Genomic DNA, 16,684 nt, shown 5'->3' on the forward strand with positions numbered 1-16,684 from the left:
AGGCCCAATTCGATCAAAAACAGCATAATATCAAAAATAATTCTCTTTTCCTAACTAAGCGACTACTAGAGGTCTGTTTTGGTGAATTCTCCGCCGTGTTCTGGTCAAGGTCGCGGGAGCTCTGGCTGGGGAAATGCCAAGAAACGCGACTCAATTTTGGAGGGTTGGATCAATGGTTCCTCCGGTTGGAAGTTCTAAGGCGACAAGGCGATAAGAAATTGACATGGATCAATGATGGAGGAAATCTCAGCGGAATCAAATGGAGGAATCCTCCGAATCAATCAACAAGGCGACAAGGCGCAGACGCACCTGTCAGGCAACAGAACTTGCAAATCAGGTGCAAGCCGTCCGCTGTTCCCCTACTCCACCAGTCGCTGCGAGCAACCGCCACTAATAAACTTTGTGTTGTGCCTCAGGAAGCCAACAGCTTCAAACACGGACAGCTTGAATTTATTTCGTTACCAACTTCTACTTTCAATCTACCACTCTCCTCCTCGTTCATTGTCATAGTGGCCTTCTCCTCAGTATGGCGACCGATCTACAATCTATTGCGGCTCTCTTGGATGCCAGTTTGGATCCAAAGCAGAACAAGCAAGGTAAGTGCTCTTTTGATATGGAGAGACGCTGTTCGCTTTCGGCGTCGTATGAAAAAGAGAACGCGAAGGACGGAACATATTCTTCTTTGTGCCTCTTATGTTTTGACTATTTCCATGTCTCGTCTCTATCCTTGTGGAGTTCATAGCTAACTAAGGTGTGTCACTACAGCGGAGCTGGCAATCAGACAAAATGAAGCTGCCCCGGGTTTCTCACTTGCGCTTCTCCATATCGTGGCTTCAAACTCGTTTCCATTGAACACCCGACTAGCGAGCTCTCTCTACTTCAAGAATTTCATAAGGCGCAACTGGAGAACTCTGGAAGGCGAGTACAAACTGCCACAGTCGGAAGTGGAGAGCATCAAACATGAGATCATCGGGTTGATGATCTCATCGCCGCCCTCGATACAATCGCAACTTGGGGAAGCCGTCAGCGTGATCGCGGAAAGTGATTTCCCGGAGCAATGGGACTCTCTCATAGATGACCTCGCATCTCGACTCACCGCCGATAATCCGACCGTGAACAATGGAGTCCTTCGCGTGGCGCATTCAATATGCGAAAGATGGCGTCCTCTGACCCAAAGCGACGAGCTGTATCTGGAGATTCTCCATGTTATCAGCAAGTTCGGCAACGCATTCCTGACGCTCCTTCAAAGCACCGACCAGGCAATCACAAGCAATGCATCCAATAAAGAGCCGCTCGAGCAATGGGTGACGACGCTCTACTTGCTGATGCAGCTTTTCTACGACCTGACCTGTCATGACTTGGCCCCGGTATTTGAGGACAATTTCAAGGGACTCCAGGGGCTGTTCAACAAATACCTTTTATATTCTAATCCTCTTCTGGAGACGGACGATGACTCGGAGGCCGGGGTGCTCGAGAATACCAAGTCTGCCATTTTTGAAATTCTGAGCCTCTTTGGCCTCAAATATTCGGACGTATTCGACGACGTTACTCGCGATTTCATCCAGAGCTCGTGGACCCTCCTGACTGGAATTGGCATGGAAACGAAGTACGACGTCTTGGTCAGCAAAGCCCTTCACTTCCTGACCACCGTTTGCATGAAAGAGAAGCATGCTGCCGAGTCCTTCAGTGATGAGAATGTCCTTACCCAGGTCGTGGAAAAGATCATTGTTTCGAACCTCACCCTCCGAGAATCCGATATTGAACAATTTGAAGACGAGCCGATCGAGTACATCCGAAGAGATCTGGAAGGTTCTGACGCCGAGACTCGACGAGGTGCTGCAACGGACTTCCTCCGGGGACTCATGTCTCATCTGGAGAAGCCGGCCACGGCAATTGCCTTGAAGCTCATAGAAGAGCACCTTGGACTTTTCGCACAGGACAAGGTGAAGAACTGGAAGTCGAAGGATCTTGCCGGCTACCTGTTCACCGCAGTCGGTGCCAAAGGCAAGGCCACCGCGACTGCGGGTGTCGTGACGACGAACCCACACCTAAACATCAGCAACTTCCTGACCACCAACATCCTCCCCGACCTGACGAGCACGAATATCCACCCGATCTTGCAGGTTGACGCGATCAAGTTTGTCTATGTGTTCCGATCCCAGTTGACTCAAGAAAATTGGGGAACCGCATTCCCACTGCTTGTCCAACATCTCCAATCATCGAACTACTGCATCTACACATCGGCATCAATTGCACTGGAGAGAGCGTTGGCCCTCCAAGTCAATGGACAACCGCTCATATCAAAGGACGCTGTGATCAACCTATCGAAGGATCTTCTGGAACATTTGCTGAACCTGATCCAACAAGATCCTGCTCCGGAGAAGATTCAAGAGAACGAGTTCCTCATGAAATGCGTCATGCGAGTGTTGATCGTGGTGCAAGACGGGATTACACCACTTGTGGATTATCTTCTATCCAGCTGGGTAAAAATCACCATGGCAATTATGAAGAATCCCAGCAATCCACGATTCTACTACTACCACTTTGAAGCGGCAGGGGCCCTCATCCGTTTTGTCGCTCCGTCTCAGTCCGCCAAATTCGAGGATACCCTCTCACAGCCCTTCGTGATGGTATTGCAGGAAGACGTAGTGGAATTCATGCCATACGTCTTCCAGCTCCTTGCCGCATTGCTCGAAGCGAACCCCTCTGGTTCCCTTTCCGAACTTCACAAATCTCTCATCCAACCCATCCTCTTGCCGAATCTGTGGGAAACGAAAGGCAACGTTCCCGCTCTGGTTCGCTTGCTCGCCGCGATCCTCGTTCGCGGTGCTAACATTATTGTGGCAAACAATCAGGTTGAAGCAGTCCTTGGAATATTCCAGAAGCTCATCTCCACGAAAACTCACGAGAACTCCGGCTTCGATCTCCTTCAATCCGTCTTCCTCTCGGTGCCGGCCGAACACCTGCAAAAATATTTCGTCCCGATGGTCCAATTGATACTCACCCGGCTGTCGAACCAAGCCAACGACAAGCTGAAATCCGACAATCTCCCCATCCGGTTCACCAAGTTCTACCATTTTTTCTCCGCGCGACCGGAGAAGGGTCTTGGAACCGATGTCTTCATCAAAATCACCGACGACATCCAACACGAGTAAGTGACTTCTTTCCATATTGAATCGAGTAAACTAACACTTCCTTCCTCCCAGCGTCTTCAAGCAGTTGTATACCACCTTCATCCTCCCCTCCACCCAAAAGCTCACGCGCCCCCTCGACCGCAAAACCGCCGTCGTTTCCCTCACCAAAACCCTCGCCACCTCCCAAGCCTTCGCCACACGCTTCCCCAAAGGCTGGGCCCATACCGCCAAAGCGCTCCTCGACCAACTCTACAACCCGCCGGTGATCAAGCACGACGAGTTCGTCGACGCCGGCGACGTCGAGGACTTGGCGTTCGGTGTCGGCTTCACGGCGCTCGGCACGTGCCGAAAGGCGGTGGATGATCCGTTTGCGGAGATCGCGGAGGTGAAGACATGGGTGGGGCAGTATTTGATCCAGGCGAATGCGGAGAGTGGGGGGAAGGTTGTTGGGTTTGTGAATGAGCGGTTGGATGGGCAGGCGCAGGCGGCGATGCAGGCTTACTTGTCGGGTTGAGAGCGTTCGCAGTGGGCTGGGAGCCGGCATGGCGACCGGGAGGCTTGGTCAACAGTTGAACGCAAAGATATACCATAGGCTTCATTTCGTTATTCCCGATTCCCCCGAAAACGTTGGAAGCCGATAGCACCACCGGATGGACTCATAGATGCTTTATATCAATCAGCATGAATAGCGAAGAGTGGCTACCATGAATGCATTGAAGTTTAGTCATTCAGCATCTTGTACACTTGTGGGCCTGCATCACTGCGATTGAAACTTCAAGTGCATGTTGCTTTCAGCAATAATGCATTGCAGCTGTGGTTCAATAATATGCAGCATCCGATGATTAACTAACAACTCCAGTCCCAGCCTTCGACTTCACCAATTCACACACGCAGGAAGCGGGATCCGGCCTGCTCAATGTCAGCATCAATGCAACCACCACCACCAGCACCGAAGCAACTTACGTATACTTATACGGCGGCGCCAAGTTCCCCTGCTTCGTAATCGCCGGCTGGCTCACAGCATCAAAGATATTATCCTTACTCAGCGCAAACCCCTCCTGATCGCTATCCAGATTCGTGATGATCGACTTCGGGGACTTGGTGAACGAGCTGCTCTCGACGAGAACCTGCGCGCCCATGCGCGAGTTGACCCCCGAGGTCGGGTTGTTCTCGTAGCAGGAACTGTAGATGTGGGCGGTGCCGAAGCGGACAGACGGCGTGCGCGAGTTGACGCTGGTGAAGAGGTTGTGGTGGTAGGTCACTCTCAGCTTACCGCGGTCTTCCGCGGCATTATTGTCTGAGTGGCCGATGAGGGAGCCTTTCCACTGGGTGGGGTTAGCAAGACGGATCTGTTTCGCTGACGAGGGGATAGATGGGTTGCTTACGTGGTTGGAGAATTTGGTCCAGGAGACGGTGACCTGGTCGCTCGCGTGAGTGATGTCGAGCAAGCCGTCATATTTGTCCTTGTCTCCGGATATTCCTTGGGATGAGATATCGCAGTGGTCGATCCAGACTTTGGAGGATTTGTCAAGTGCGATGATATCTTTTTTCTCTGGTGGAGTTTTCATCTTCAGGTTTCGAAGAATAACATTGTTCGCCGACTTCAATCGTAGTCCACCGTTCGTCATTCCTAGTAATACATGTTAGGTATCATTAGAGGATTGTCTTTGCATTCCTTTATGTCATACCGGAATTGGCGCCAACTCCAACGATGGTGGTGCTGCCCTTCACGTCGAGCACACCGCATCCACTGAGCATGCCATTAATCTTAATCACTCCGCCGGAGGCCAAAGATGATTTTAACGCAGCGCAGGATGTCACTGTAGTTCCAGAGGCGCTTCCACCTCCGGTTGTTCCAGCACCGTATCCGACAAGCTCATCGACCTTACCAGCACCGCAAGATCCGCCTGCCTGAGGGAGCGCGTTGGCTCTGCTGGCGATCATCAAAAGAGAAAGGAGTGCACTAGCGAACATCTTGAATGGACTTTGACTTTAGACCTGAGAAACAAAAATGGAACGACGTGACCGGTTGCTGGAATTCAGAAGTAGGGAACCCAAGGCTATTATATTCCTATTTCCTGGAGTATTAGCATCCACTATGTAAGGAGAACAGACTTCCCCGCAGTCCAAGATTTCCCCGTCGGCGGAATATTCGCGATAGTACGCCGCCGTGCTTCAGGCATATTGAAAGTGAAGATCTTGATATTCGGAGCGCCAAACGGACGTTCGCATTGGCTTGAAAAAACACTTGAGCGAGTTGCAGGACTAGAAAGCCTGTTGGCCACGGACTTGGAGGCTTGGACTCAAACATTAGCCCTGGAACGGTGCGGCGGAGAAATAACAGTTAATGAAAGGTTCTTGGTGTAAGACATCATATAAACACGTGGTATAGATAAATGTGATTGAAATGCGGAGAGAAGCACCTAGGATGCCATGCTCGTTTCATCACTTCAAGGGCAACCTAGAGCGCATAAATGGATGCCACCAATAGCATTTCAGTTTGCTCATATAGCGTCTCGCCTGGATTAGCGTTTGTAGATCTTTGAAACTGAAAATGGAAGCATCTTTGTCCAGATCCCGGGAAATCTTGAGCAGTTTTATATAGATCATACACCCTGATCCCGTCCCTCGAACCACATTGCCCTGGACTTCCACAATCGTGAGGCTGCGAAGTCACATAGAATACACTTCCCTAGCGGGATAGCTCTCGTATGTTTCTGGTTCATTATACCATCGTTCCTCTTAACTTGGTACGGTTGAGTTGCATATTCCAATAGAACAAGGGAAAGCGACAGATGATGGAAGGGAAGTGCGCGTGGGGGTCAAGCAGAGTAGGATTTGTGGCTTGAACTCTGTGGCGCTCTTAGGCTTATAGGCTACTCTATGGATATCAGAAAGTTCGGAACAGATCTCAACCTGACAACATCAGCCCAACCGGCGAATATCATCCGCTTGGATAACTGTGCGGATAATGCGAATAATGGTATCACGAAGCATATTTGTCCTTAAATGGACCGAATACAGTGCAGTAATACCTGACATCCCATACTCGAAGTGCTAGAAGGCCAGCAAACTTTTTATATAAAGACCAACGGTGACTGAAAGGAACAGACGAGTACCTAGAGGCTGAAGTACGCCGTTTACGTATCCCTTCGGCTAAGTACCAATATCTTAAATTTCTATACTTTATTCAATGATCAATCGATGGCAGGCGTGTGTTTTCGACTTGGGTTGGGTACCTGCTTACCTTCTTCCTCCTTTGCATTGCAATTTCTTCTTGACTCGGTCCTTTTCAAATGCGTTCAAGTTCAAGGAGAGTCATTTTCAAAGCGTCTCTAGCTGCAAAATGTATTAATGGAGAAGACGTGATTGTTTTCATGGCGCCAGTGTTGAAGTGCCGTGGAAGAATGTTCATGTTCTTGGAAGGGAAGTTAATCGAGTCATCTAACACAGCTCTAGTGAAGATGGGTCGTGTACTCGAGCGGTGAATTCATCGAGTTATCACAATGAAACAAAACAAAAGGCCACACCAAATTTAAAGCCTGATTTGATTTCTCACGATGAAGCAAATCAACCCGCCGCGCCTTCAGATTTCAACCTTGCTTCGATCTCATCACACCAAAATGGCGATATTTACAAGCCGCGGAAACGGGTCCTTCAAACTAACCGACTGGATCCATTCCGACAACCACAAACTCATCGATACCCCCGGGAAGGTAAGAATGCTTATCGAAGCCCTTCTCCTCCTCCGTGGCTCATGGGTCTGCTACCTCGATCTCACCGGCACGCGGCCTTGCGAAGATAGCGTCACCTCCGTTCTCTCCCTCTACCTAACGCCACCGCCCTCCGAGATACGATCCTTCCACTGCCTCTACACGGTCGACATCTGCGCCCTGGGAAGCTCCGCATTTACCACATGCCTCGTTGGTGACAAGACCATGTCACTGAAAGGGTTCCTCGAAGCTCGCAACACGCCCATAGTGGTTTTCGAGGCAAAAAGAATTACGGATAGGCTCTCCTCGCATTTCGGCGTCAACGTCAAGAACGTGAAAGAATTGCAGTTGATGGAATGCGCGACATTGGGACGGGAAAAGGACGATCTCTATGATTTCGGGACTTTGATGGCGAGAGATTGGTTTAAGGCAGGACTCGACCTACCGTGGATCGAATCATGGACCGACATTCACCTGGCAGCGAACAAATCGTTGGATCCACTGGAAGGGGGCACGTTGCACGACTACTGCCTTCGGCCCCTCACCCACTTCTTCGTTGCGTATTGCGTCAAGGATGTGTTGTGCTTCCCGAACTTCCATCGTCTGTATGGCAGCCAGCTTGTGCAGCAGTGGGATGACATGTCCGAGGCCCCGGATGGGCCGGAGAAGGAATTATTGTGGTGGCGAGTGGCAGATCCGAAGATGTGTTCGTCTAGGGAACCAGCATATGCAGTACAGGAGCCCTGGTTTGAGCCGAAGAAAATGGATCTGTGTCTGGGATATTCGAACCCCAAGGGACCGATGGGTGGAAAACAAAACAAGCGAAAAAGAAAACATCAAGAGATAGACCCGTCGGTAACTGGAGAGAGGACTACCTGTTCAGCTGCAACCTAAAGCATGATCAGAGTTGTGAGTGAAGCAGAATTTAGACGGACGGAGACGGGGCGGATCCTGACTTCGGCTTCGCATAGCGATGAACATCAAGCCGGTGACACGAAACCGGGTTGGGAATGTTTGAATCCTGGGTACATCACATCTGAATTGAGCGAGCATGTCTCACTCGAACACTATGGGTAGCCCTGCAAATTTTTGTCTTACGCTCTTTCGGATGCGCTGTTGTGATTGTAATGATACTGCAGACAGTCGCCTGCTCTCCTTAGCAGCCTGTTCATGCCTCTCAAAATGAGTCTAGCTCCCAGAATAACCTTATAATGAAGCAGGCAGATCATGATCCAATCTGGGAACGGGAAACGCTGTGAAAGTTACTGGCATATTAATCTGCACGTGTCAAACGCGTGCAATCTGTTACTCTATCCAGTCTGTCTATATCAACATCGCCCGTATCTCAACCCGACAGGAAATCTGAAGCACATTGCCTACAAATCAGCTCAAAGGCAAAAACAGAACTCGCTTTCTATTTGGCAAAATCATGGTGATTCTCTAAGGTCGCATCAGAGGTGCCAGTGGTGGACCGAGATTTGACACCAGAGCGCCCCTCACCCCATCCACGTCAAAGTTGGGGAGAACGGAGGGGATTCTCTCATACTCATTCTTCCTTCCCAAACTTAGATGAACTGCATTATTCCTATATCGATTAAATCGAACTCACTCGCAGAAGCAGAACCTCAAGATCTCTGGGTTAGAGTCAGGGATTCCATTCCACCGATCATCAAACTGGATAGACTACGGGGGCCGACTACCCAATATCCGACGAGTCTGAGTTTTCGAGTCTTCTAAATGAGGCTTTTCAAGGTCCAATAGATTTTAACAATTGCGTTGTTCTCCTGAAAGAGAAGTAATAACTCCCATAACAAAGAGCCCCCTGCCCCAATGATTCAATGAAAGTCAACACGCAACAAAGGACAAGTCGCTCAAAAATGGCGAGATATTTCTTTCAATATTCAAACAATGACATTTGAAAGGTATTAGTATTGTCCTCGAGCACTGTATGTATCGTACCCGTATAAATCACCGTCGGATACGGATATTAAACACCCAAACAACTGCTCTCGGGTGGACCAGCAACGGGATGATACTGAGGACCTCCATAGTCCATTTTATATGCACCTAATCCTCCTTACATTTATGTTGCCTGTAGAGGAGAATCCATCATGAGAAAATCCAAAATTGGCGACACTGCTTCCGTCGAGCACCACATTGTGGATAGCCTGGAGGCAGTCCAAGGCCTCCGCTTCACCATGGTCGAGCGATGGCCATATGATCTTGAGGTGTACCTCAACGCGACTATTGACGAGGAGCTGGAGTCCAAAGGCAAAGTCATTTCGATGCTCAACCTCCTTCTCTGTACCAGGGGCAAGCCTTCCCAATACACCTACATGATCAACATCGACGCTCTCAAGGAGGTAACGTTTAATACCGCCTTCAATGGGCGCCTCGACACTGCAAGGGGAACCAGCGGACCCATTTCGCTTCGAACTGACCTGGAGGGCACCTTGTTTGCCAAGGTCATCTTCAACTGCAAGACCATCTCGCATCTCCTTTTTGAGCGGTTTCACATTTGCATGCAGAGCGTCCGCGAGGTTCAATTTTCGAAGTGCGCAACTCTTCACAAGCCGAACAAGCAATGAATGTGGAGCGAAGGCCCCATAGATCTATAAATCCATCGAAAAATGCACCGGCACTAGGTGAGACTGGCCAACATGGTTGGCTTTTATTTGGCGTTCCAGTGCGATTTGAAGACGCAACATAGGGTGGAAGCGCATGCGGCATCCCGGCCTATGTTCCTCTTGGATCGAACATGAAAGAACCCTGGGGCTCAGAATTAGGGGGTTCCAGAACGTTTGGAAGAGGAGGGCCAATAGGCTGGAAAGACGCATAGCGACAGAGAGAGAAACTGAATAGACTTGAGAAATTGATGCTAAAACACAATACCAAGAAAATTAACTGTAAACATAATTCTGAATACCAAAAGTAAGATTGGCTCACTGGAAAATGAATAGAAAGGCAATTCCATACCAATGGACATAGTGGGCATTAATAATGGATACATACATAGACTTTCGTAATCGAAGTAGCGCACACAACAATCCTATCGTACCTTATACTGTCGGCACTGATTCCAGCATCGGGCGTGAGATGAATCCGTAGCAAAGACAAGCAGCAGCACAGTGTTATCCCCCGAAGATAATTGGCAGCACATTCATCATGCTAACCTACGCCATTGCCTCTGGACAATTTATGGGTTTATCCGGATTTCGAATAGTTGGAACCTTTCCTCCCGGAATGTCTGGAAGCCGAGGACAGCGAGCGAGAATTAGGCTTAAAGAACTTCGCATGCCCCTTGCGGAGACATGAAGACATGCAACCAAAACAACAATTATGATTTGGTCCAATACCGCATAGAATAGACGTGCGGATCGTAGCGCAAATATCGCCGATGTTGTTCAATCTCGAGTCTTCTCGCACGTTTTATATTAAATATTGGAGAACCACCTTTGACCGAACCGTTAAGGAATTCAACGTCTTAAACAAAAGGTTACCTAAAAATTATGCGAATTATACCTCTGAAAGCTGTAGGTAATGCTCAAGCATACGGTGGTCATTTCTACGGAATATATCAGTCGTATCAGTTCCTCAGACCAACTGAACCTTGCCCGTGATAGAACAGCTGAATGAAATGAGTCCTACCAAATTGGGAGATTTTCATTCACAAACTGTAGAATTATTTAATGCGCTACTCCGTAGGTGATCCAGGAATATAAGTGTTGTGTTCCCTGCAGAAGCCCTACGATTCTGGGAACGAGTTGTGTGTGCAAGTAGTAGTTATGTGAAGGAAAGTAAGTAAAAGGACGCTGATTTTACTACACAAAGATTGGCACCATTCAGGCTGGATTAATGATCGAACATGAGCGAGATCATACCTTACGAAAGAAAGGCGAGGCGCTCGCCTCGCGAAGCTCACGCTCGTATAAGTTTTAGCGAACATACCTTTTCAGTTCCTTGGATAAGCTTACCAAAACCAGCTTATAACTAGTTATACAGAATCGTACCGCTAATAACGAGAAGGCTGGTGAGATTTTCCCACCAAATGAGATTTTCCCACCAGCGCTGGTATGGTGGAAAATTAATCGCTCAACTGGGCCTAGCGCTCATTTTCCATCTTCGACAACTTTCATGTTCAATCTGTTGTTCCATTTAAGTAACATATATTAGCTTCTCTATATTATTAGGTATATCCTCTTTCTACTGACGGTGCTACCTCTTGCACGAATCGAGTCCTTTCCAAGCATTTGAAGCCGCCTCTACTGCAGCGCGCTTGGGGCGCTGTCTGGGCACATCTTGAGACTTAAAAAGAGCATTTTGAGCATCGACTTGTGCAAATTTTTCAGTGTAGAAAGCTTCCATATCTCCAAAGGTATAACTCTATGCCATTGTTGGAGTGCAGCAAGCATACACTCCGCTTATAGCAAGAGCCATATTCCGTGATTCGATCAGTTCTGTCTGCTGCAATAGACATTATGCGCACTAGGGTTAAATGATCGGGGGTGGTTGTGATGCTTGTGTAGAACCTCCAGCTTCTACTTGTCGTCGTCTTTGTTCTTGAATATGAGAAGCCTAAAAGTACCCCTATTAAGCGTGTACTCGTGCTTAGAATCCTTGCTCTTGACTGATATTTTCCGGATCGACCAGAGTAGTAGTAATATCGTGTCTTAACACCAGAATGGTGAGGTCTGCTCCGTTTGTAAGAGAAGAAACAGATTGAACATTGAAATTTGCAGTTATCTCTAGGTGAAGATGAAGGGAAACGAGCGCTAGGCCCAGTTGAGCGATTAATTTTCCACCATACCAGCGCTGGTGGGAAATCTCAAAACCTGGTGGGAAAATCTCACCAGCCTAACGAGAAATAGTAAGATACTTTTCGGTCCCTTCGTATCGCGTAAACGAGGCGAGCGAATACCGAACTTAACCAATTGCTCAGCAGACCGAGTGTAAACAACACGAGTGGTCGCTTGCTTCAAATTCCAGCCTAGCACCACTTCCTTGGACATGCACCGGAGGTACGGAGTAACTTGAATCGATCGACAGGGGTTTTGTGAAGACACTAAGCTATATTAGGCACGAAGAAGTAACAGTTCGAAGCAGGATTGGCTGAACTGGTTATACTACGTATTCTAGAAAAGAATTTAACGTCAGAAATTCAAGGCCACCATGGGGTATCCGGGGAGTGGATATCCCGAGTCCCATGTATTTGACCTTGCCCTAGTTCCCCGATCTCCGAAATCCGAAAGATCCGAGGCGTGCCCTACTCCGTAGTAAGGGAGACGCTAGGAACATCCATTATACCTTCCACAAGTGTGTCGCCGAACTTCTATCGACAAAACTGAACTGTGTACAGCTTGAATATGCTACAGGAACTGAGAGAGTAAGCACGAAATTATCATGGTATCATCCGAAGTAGCAGTGACAGTTTTCACAGAGTCTGACTGGAACTGCGAGGTGCTGCTTTAAGTTGCCTGCGGTTTCAGGGGGACGATAAGGGCACCGCTGTCAAGGAAGGCCAGTGGTTCTACAATCCGAAGATCCTAGCAGAGGCTCAACGGTACTCCGTACGTATTGGGGCGTTAGAGAAATGTGGCCAAGTTGCAGGGCCAAGTGGGGGCGGAGCATGGTATATGGATATACTAGGCTCCCGAGTTCTGATTGTCCGGAACGATGGCGAATTTCCAAACACCATTAGTTAACTGGGACTTAGATAATACTAATATTTCGTGGAACTTTTCGAAATATTGTTCAAGAAATATCGTGGCTTAAACATTCGTCATTCAAGGCTGAATGAACGGTCGTGTTCAACTGTAGGTACTTCATTTTTGGCTCAACTCCATTTCAGGATTGGTTTGATGATCTACCACAACATTAGTCTTGCGTCTTGTTCCAAGAGATGGCTATCAATATACCTTTCCATTCCGTACCTCATTTATTGCCTGTTCGAAGTCTTTTACATCGTAGAAGCTGCAGAGCTTCTCCAGGGGAAAGTTACCAGATCGATGCAGCTCCATCATTCTCGGGATGAACTGGTTCAAAGTTTCAGCTGTTGGCTAGTGTAAAGGAGCGAATCTCCTTACCTCTTGGGCAATAGAGTCTCCCTGACAAATCCCCCTCACAGTCTTATTGTTGTGCAAAAGATGCACTGGGTCTAGTTTCAAAACAAAGTTCGGGTCAGGGCTGCCAACCACGCCGACAGTCCCACGGCAACAGACACAATCGATCATCATATCGATGACTGCAGATACACCGGTGCAATCGATAGCAAAACGAGCTCCTCCGTCCGTAATTTTCTGGATCTCACACGGGATGTCTTTAACTTCTCTCGAGTTGACAACCTGAGTGGCTCCCAACTCTTTAGCTAGCTCCAACTTTTCGTTGACAATGTCCACGACGATGATCTGTCGCAGTCCCAAGTACCTTGCTGCCATGATCGCCGCGATGCCGACGGTCCCGGCCCCAAATATGAGAAAGGAATCATCTACAGAGGGCTTGAGAGCGTTGAGGACAGTTCCTGCTCCGGTCTGAAATCCGCACCCTAATGCAGCATATAGCGCCAAATTTTCTGGGTATGGACACTGAATCACTGAGTGTTGACTGACTACAGAGAGTTTCAGGAAGGACGACTGCCCGAAGAATTGACTTGATACGCGCCGGCCATCTGTGAGCTTCGCCGAATTGCTGTTATCGAGTCGTTTTGCAGCGAGATTAAGATGCTCAAATCTCGAACAGCACGCTGGATGACCTGCCGAGCAATTTGCACAGCTGTCACAGTGGTTGAAAGACAGGATCACGCTCGCGCCAACTTTGAGCGATGTGTCCTTAACTTCAGGCCCTACTGCGCGGACAACACCAGCTCCTTCGTGGCCAGGCACAGCGGGAAAGTCGAGAACAGTGTATGCGCCGGCAGAAGCAACGAGATCCTGTTGTTCCAACACGATCAGCCATTGCCAAACATAGGAGAGATAAGATATGCTGCGAAGCTGCATTGCTCACGGTATGGCAAATTCCAGTATATTTCATCTCCACCAGAACTTCATCAGGTCGCATATCATCAAGAACCACAGGCATGTGCTTAAATCCCGAATTTAGCTCCTCCATCACCAACCCCTCCGTCTCTATCGGTGTGAACTCCATGTTTGAATATATCTAATGGAGAGAGATTCCAGTAGTGAGCATAAACGTACCAATTATCGATATCCAAAGCTGTTGCACTGTAGTCCATTATAGGAATATCACAATACGCATATATTGCACCTATCTACCTATGACGGAAGATAGTTTATCTGCCATCATATCGGATATAGCATGCGCTAAAGCGCTAGCCCTAGGATGTACGTAGTACGGCGCTACGACCTCCAAAGTGACCCACAATGGGAAACGCTAGGAGATACCGTCCGGAACGGAGTATTTGGAACTACGACTACCTTGGTGCCGGTTGCCGCATTGCCTAATTTGGTAATACGGGACGGACTATCAGACATCGCATACTGGGATGACTGACATTACCGAAGCCTTGTTGACAGCGGCTGAGAACTAAAGTCAACGGGAGTACGGGGTACGCATTTGCATCGGCAATAGAGCTGTGAGTTTCGCGGCCTAGGGATAATCGTCCATCGCAATTCGCAAATGAACGCTTGCTGATTGACCTTTATCTTAGGAGATAGCGTAGATGTATCTCACCAGGACGAAGACCCCCTTTTCGAGATCCATGTTCCTAGTCTAGAGTTAACATCCATATCACCTTGCGTTCATATCAAAGTACAGTCCATTGTTCCTTGAAATGCTGCATATATTCCCCTTGATGGCTCTATACAAATTACTGTCCTAGATGCATACATTCTTTTCATATTTTCGAGTCATTAAAACGACCATTTCACAATGTCGTCCCTCCCAGTCCCCGGTACGGTCAAGTTGGTCGATCTTCAAGGCACGTCGAATCTGCACCACGGGAAAAATCAGAAGGACATCATCTTGGTCCCTCAGCCGACTGAAGACCCGAATGACCCCCTCAGCTGGTCGTCAAGACGCCGATTGATTAGCACCCTTATTCAGATGGCGTGGACCTTGTTAGGCTCAGCACACATCAACGGTCTCACTCCAGCGTACTTGCTCATCCACGAAGAGACTGGAATCACAATTTTTCAACTTAACACCGGCAATGGGTTGATGTACCTGCTATTCGGCTTCGCTAACTTGATTACTCAACCGTATGCACTCAACTATGGTCGTCGTCCCGCGGCCGTCTTCTCAATGCTTATCACTTCCTTCCTTGTCCTCTGGAGCTCCTTCATGAACTCTGCGGCCGAATGGTATGCCAACCGCATCTTGATCGGAATCTCTTTCTCCGCTATTGAGTGCCTGATTGAGCTGTGCATTACAGACACTAAGTTCATCCACGAACGTGGTCTACATATGGGCTTATATAACTGGGGGCTCTGGGGTGGAGCTTTCATAGCTCCGATTCCTGCCGGGTTTCTTGCGGAAGCCGCAGGCTGGCGCTGGATCAATAGAATGTATGCCGTGGTGGGATTCCTTCTCACCATTGCATGCTTCTTCCTGTTTGAGGAGACCATGTTCTACCGCCCGCATGTCGATGGAATTGTGGACGCGGAGGACGATACCAAAAAAGCAGACGTCCGAGCCTTGGCGGAGAAGAATACAGATGACGAAAAAGCATCCCAATCATCGGGACTTTCTGTCGAACAAGTCGGCGAGACGTATCAAGTCAAGAGCTCTGTGCAGAAGTTGAAACTATGGGGCCACCGCGACCCCCGGCAGCCGAACACCTTCATGAAATTTTTCTTTTTGCCTTTCGAACTTCTCCGGTATCCCAGCATTGTCTTCTCGGGTATACTGGTTGGCGGCATTCTCTCCTGGTTCAATGTACTGCTTGGTACCATTTCTTCGGTCTTCGATGGCGACCCGTACAATTTCAGTGCCAATATGGTCGGTCTTACGTACATCGCCTGTTTGATTGGGTGCACGATTGGTTGCCTGATCTCAGGGTGGCTCAATGATAGCATTGCGACATTTGTGGCCCGAAAAAACAACGGAATCAAGGAGCCGGAAGCACGGTTATGGGTGGCCATCGTTCCATTTATCCTCCATCCCGCAGGATGCGTTTTGTACGGTGTGGGTGCTGCGAAAGGTATCCATTGGGTAGGGGTCTGCTTCGGCCTTGGGGTATTGACATGCGCAATTGTTATGGGATCTGTCCTCGCTCTGAACTATTGCGTTGATTGTTACAAGGAGATTGCTGGAGAGGCTTTGATTACTGTTATTATCATCCGGAATTGCATGGGTAAGTTCACAAGCCCCTGGTTCTCTAATATATGGCAGATTTGCTGACTACCTTGAAAGGATTTGCTTTCTCATATGCAGTGTCGCCGATGATCGACAACTTGGGCCTTCAAGGAGCGTTCCTCCTGATGGCATTTTTGGGCATGGGCATCCATGGTCTTTCTTTCGTCATGATTGCTTACGGCAAGAAAGGGCGAGAAATTACAGCTCCGCATTACTGGAAACTAGTTGAAGAGCATGGCTTCCGTGCGCATTAGTGCCGACTCTTTGTATAGAGCAGATGCTATTGTGGGAGAGGGTTCACTTCTCTTCCTACCACTGGGGTGTTCAATCACACTGGCCGTGATTAGAGCAGGCTAGCGCCTTATATATCTTCGGTGTGGGTCACTGAAGTAGACAAGGGTTGCGATCTGGTATTTTTGCCCTGGTAGAAATTTAAGTCGTTTTCTTCACTTTCAATGAAAATCTCGTAGAATCGATGTTAGTAGTGAGAATTTTAGAGTGAATTTATCTAAATTGCTATATTCGTTC

The 16,684-nt window shown here is 48.4% G+C and overlaps 6 protein-coding genes across 6 annotated transcripts; 4 read left to right on the forward strand and 2 right to left on the reverse strand.

The window, feature by feature from the left end:
- Positions 1 to 415: 415 nt before the first annotated feature.
- Positions 416 to 3,857, forward strand: P152DRAFT_138816 (putative chromosome segregation protein Cse1). Its single transcript, XM_033673825.1, has 3 exons — positions 416 to 596; positions 766 to 3,151; positions 3,207 to 3,857. Exons 1-3 carry the CDS (start codon positions 527 to 529, stop codon positions 3,646 to 3,648), a joined length of 2,898 nt encoding a protein of 965 aa, XP_033531680.1. The 5' UTR covers positions 416 to 526; the 3' UTR covers positions 3,649 to 3,857.
- Positions 3,858 to 3,976: 119 nt separating this feature from the next.
- Positions 3,977 to 5,078, reverse strand: P152DRAFT_440645 (pectin lyase-like protein; the record flags this gene model as incomplete). Its single annotated transcript, XM_033677671.1, has 4 exons — positions 3,977 to 4,043; positions 4,098 to 4,459; positions 4,520 to 4,764; positions 4,823 to 5,078. The coding sequence occupies 4 exons, from the start codon at positions 5,076 to 5,078 to the stop codon at positions 3,977 to 3,979; spliced, it is 930 nt and encodes a 309-aa protein (XP_033531681.1).
- A 1,679-nt stretch (positions 5,079 to 6,757) lies between these two features.
- Positions 6,758 to 7,741, forward strand: P152DRAFT_451432 (uncharacterized protein; the record flags this gene model as incomplete). Its single annotated transcript, XM_033678227.1, has 1 exon — positions 6,758 to 7,741. The coding sequence occupies one exon, from the start codon at positions 6,758 to 6,760 to the stop codon at positions 7,739 to 7,741; it is 984 nt and encodes a 327-aa protein (XP_033531682.1).
- A 1,217-nt stretch (positions 7,742 to 8,958) lies between these two features.
- Positions 8,959 to 9,435, forward strand: P152DRAFT_475906 (uncharacterized protein; the record flags this gene model as incomplete). Its single annotated transcript, XM_033681454.1, has 1 exon — positions 8,959 to 9,435. One exon carries the CDS (start codon positions 8,959 to 8,961, stop codon positions 9,433 to 9,435), a length of 477 nt encoding a protein of 158 aa, XP_033531683.1.
- A 3,245-nt stretch (positions 9,436 to 12,680) lies between these two features.
- Positions 12,681 to 13,987, reverse strand: P152DRAFT_493289 (NAD(P)-binding protein; the record flags this gene model as incomplete). Its single annotated transcript, XM_033682194.1, has 4 exons — positions 12,681 to 12,710; positions 12,763 to 12,879; positions 12,931 to 13,773; positions 13,847 to 13,987. 4 exons carry the CDS (start codon positions 13,985 to 13,987, stop codon positions 12,681 to 12,683), a joined length of 1,131 nt encoding a protein of 376 aa, XP_033531684.1.
- A 744-nt stretch (positions 13,988 to 14,731) lies between these two features.
- On the forward strand, positions 14,732 to 16,490 carry P152DRAFT_484137 (MFS general substrate transporter; the record flags this gene model as incomplete). The annotated part of the gene is made up of 2 exons (XM_033681988.1): positions 14,732 to 16,154; positions 16,214 to 16,490. The coding sequence occupies 2 exons, from the start codon at positions 14,732 to 14,734 to the stop codon at positions 16,408 to 16,410; spliced, it is 1,620 nt and encodes a 539-aa protein (XP_033531685.1). The 3' UTR covers positions 16,411 to 16,490.
- Between the last annotated feature and the right edge of the window lie 194 nt (positions 16,491 to 16,684).

Source organism: Eremomyces bilateralis (genome assembly GCF_010015585.1).
Source record: "Eremomyces bilateralis CBS 781.70 unplaced genomic scaffold P152scaffold_20, whole genome shotgun sequence".
NCBI classification, from domain to species: domain Eukaryota; kingdom Fungi; phylum Ascomycota; class Dothideomycetes; order Eremomycetales; family Eremomycetaceae; genus Eremomyces; species Eremomyces bilateralis.

Bases quoted from the DNA above. Each gene is read 5' to 3' on its own strand.
- P152DRAFT_138816 (XM_033673825.1), top strand. From the start codon at position 527: ATGGCGACCGATCTACAATCTATTGCGGCTCTCTTGGATGCCAGTTTG. The intron at 597-765 runs GTAAGTGCTCTT...GTGTCACTACAG, and splicing joins TCCAAAGCAGAACAAGCAAG to CGGAGCTGGCAATCAGACAA. The intron at 3,152-3,206 runs GTAAGTGACTTC...CCTTCCTCCCAG, and splicing joins ACCGACGACATCCAACACGA to CGTCTTCAAGCAGTTGTATA.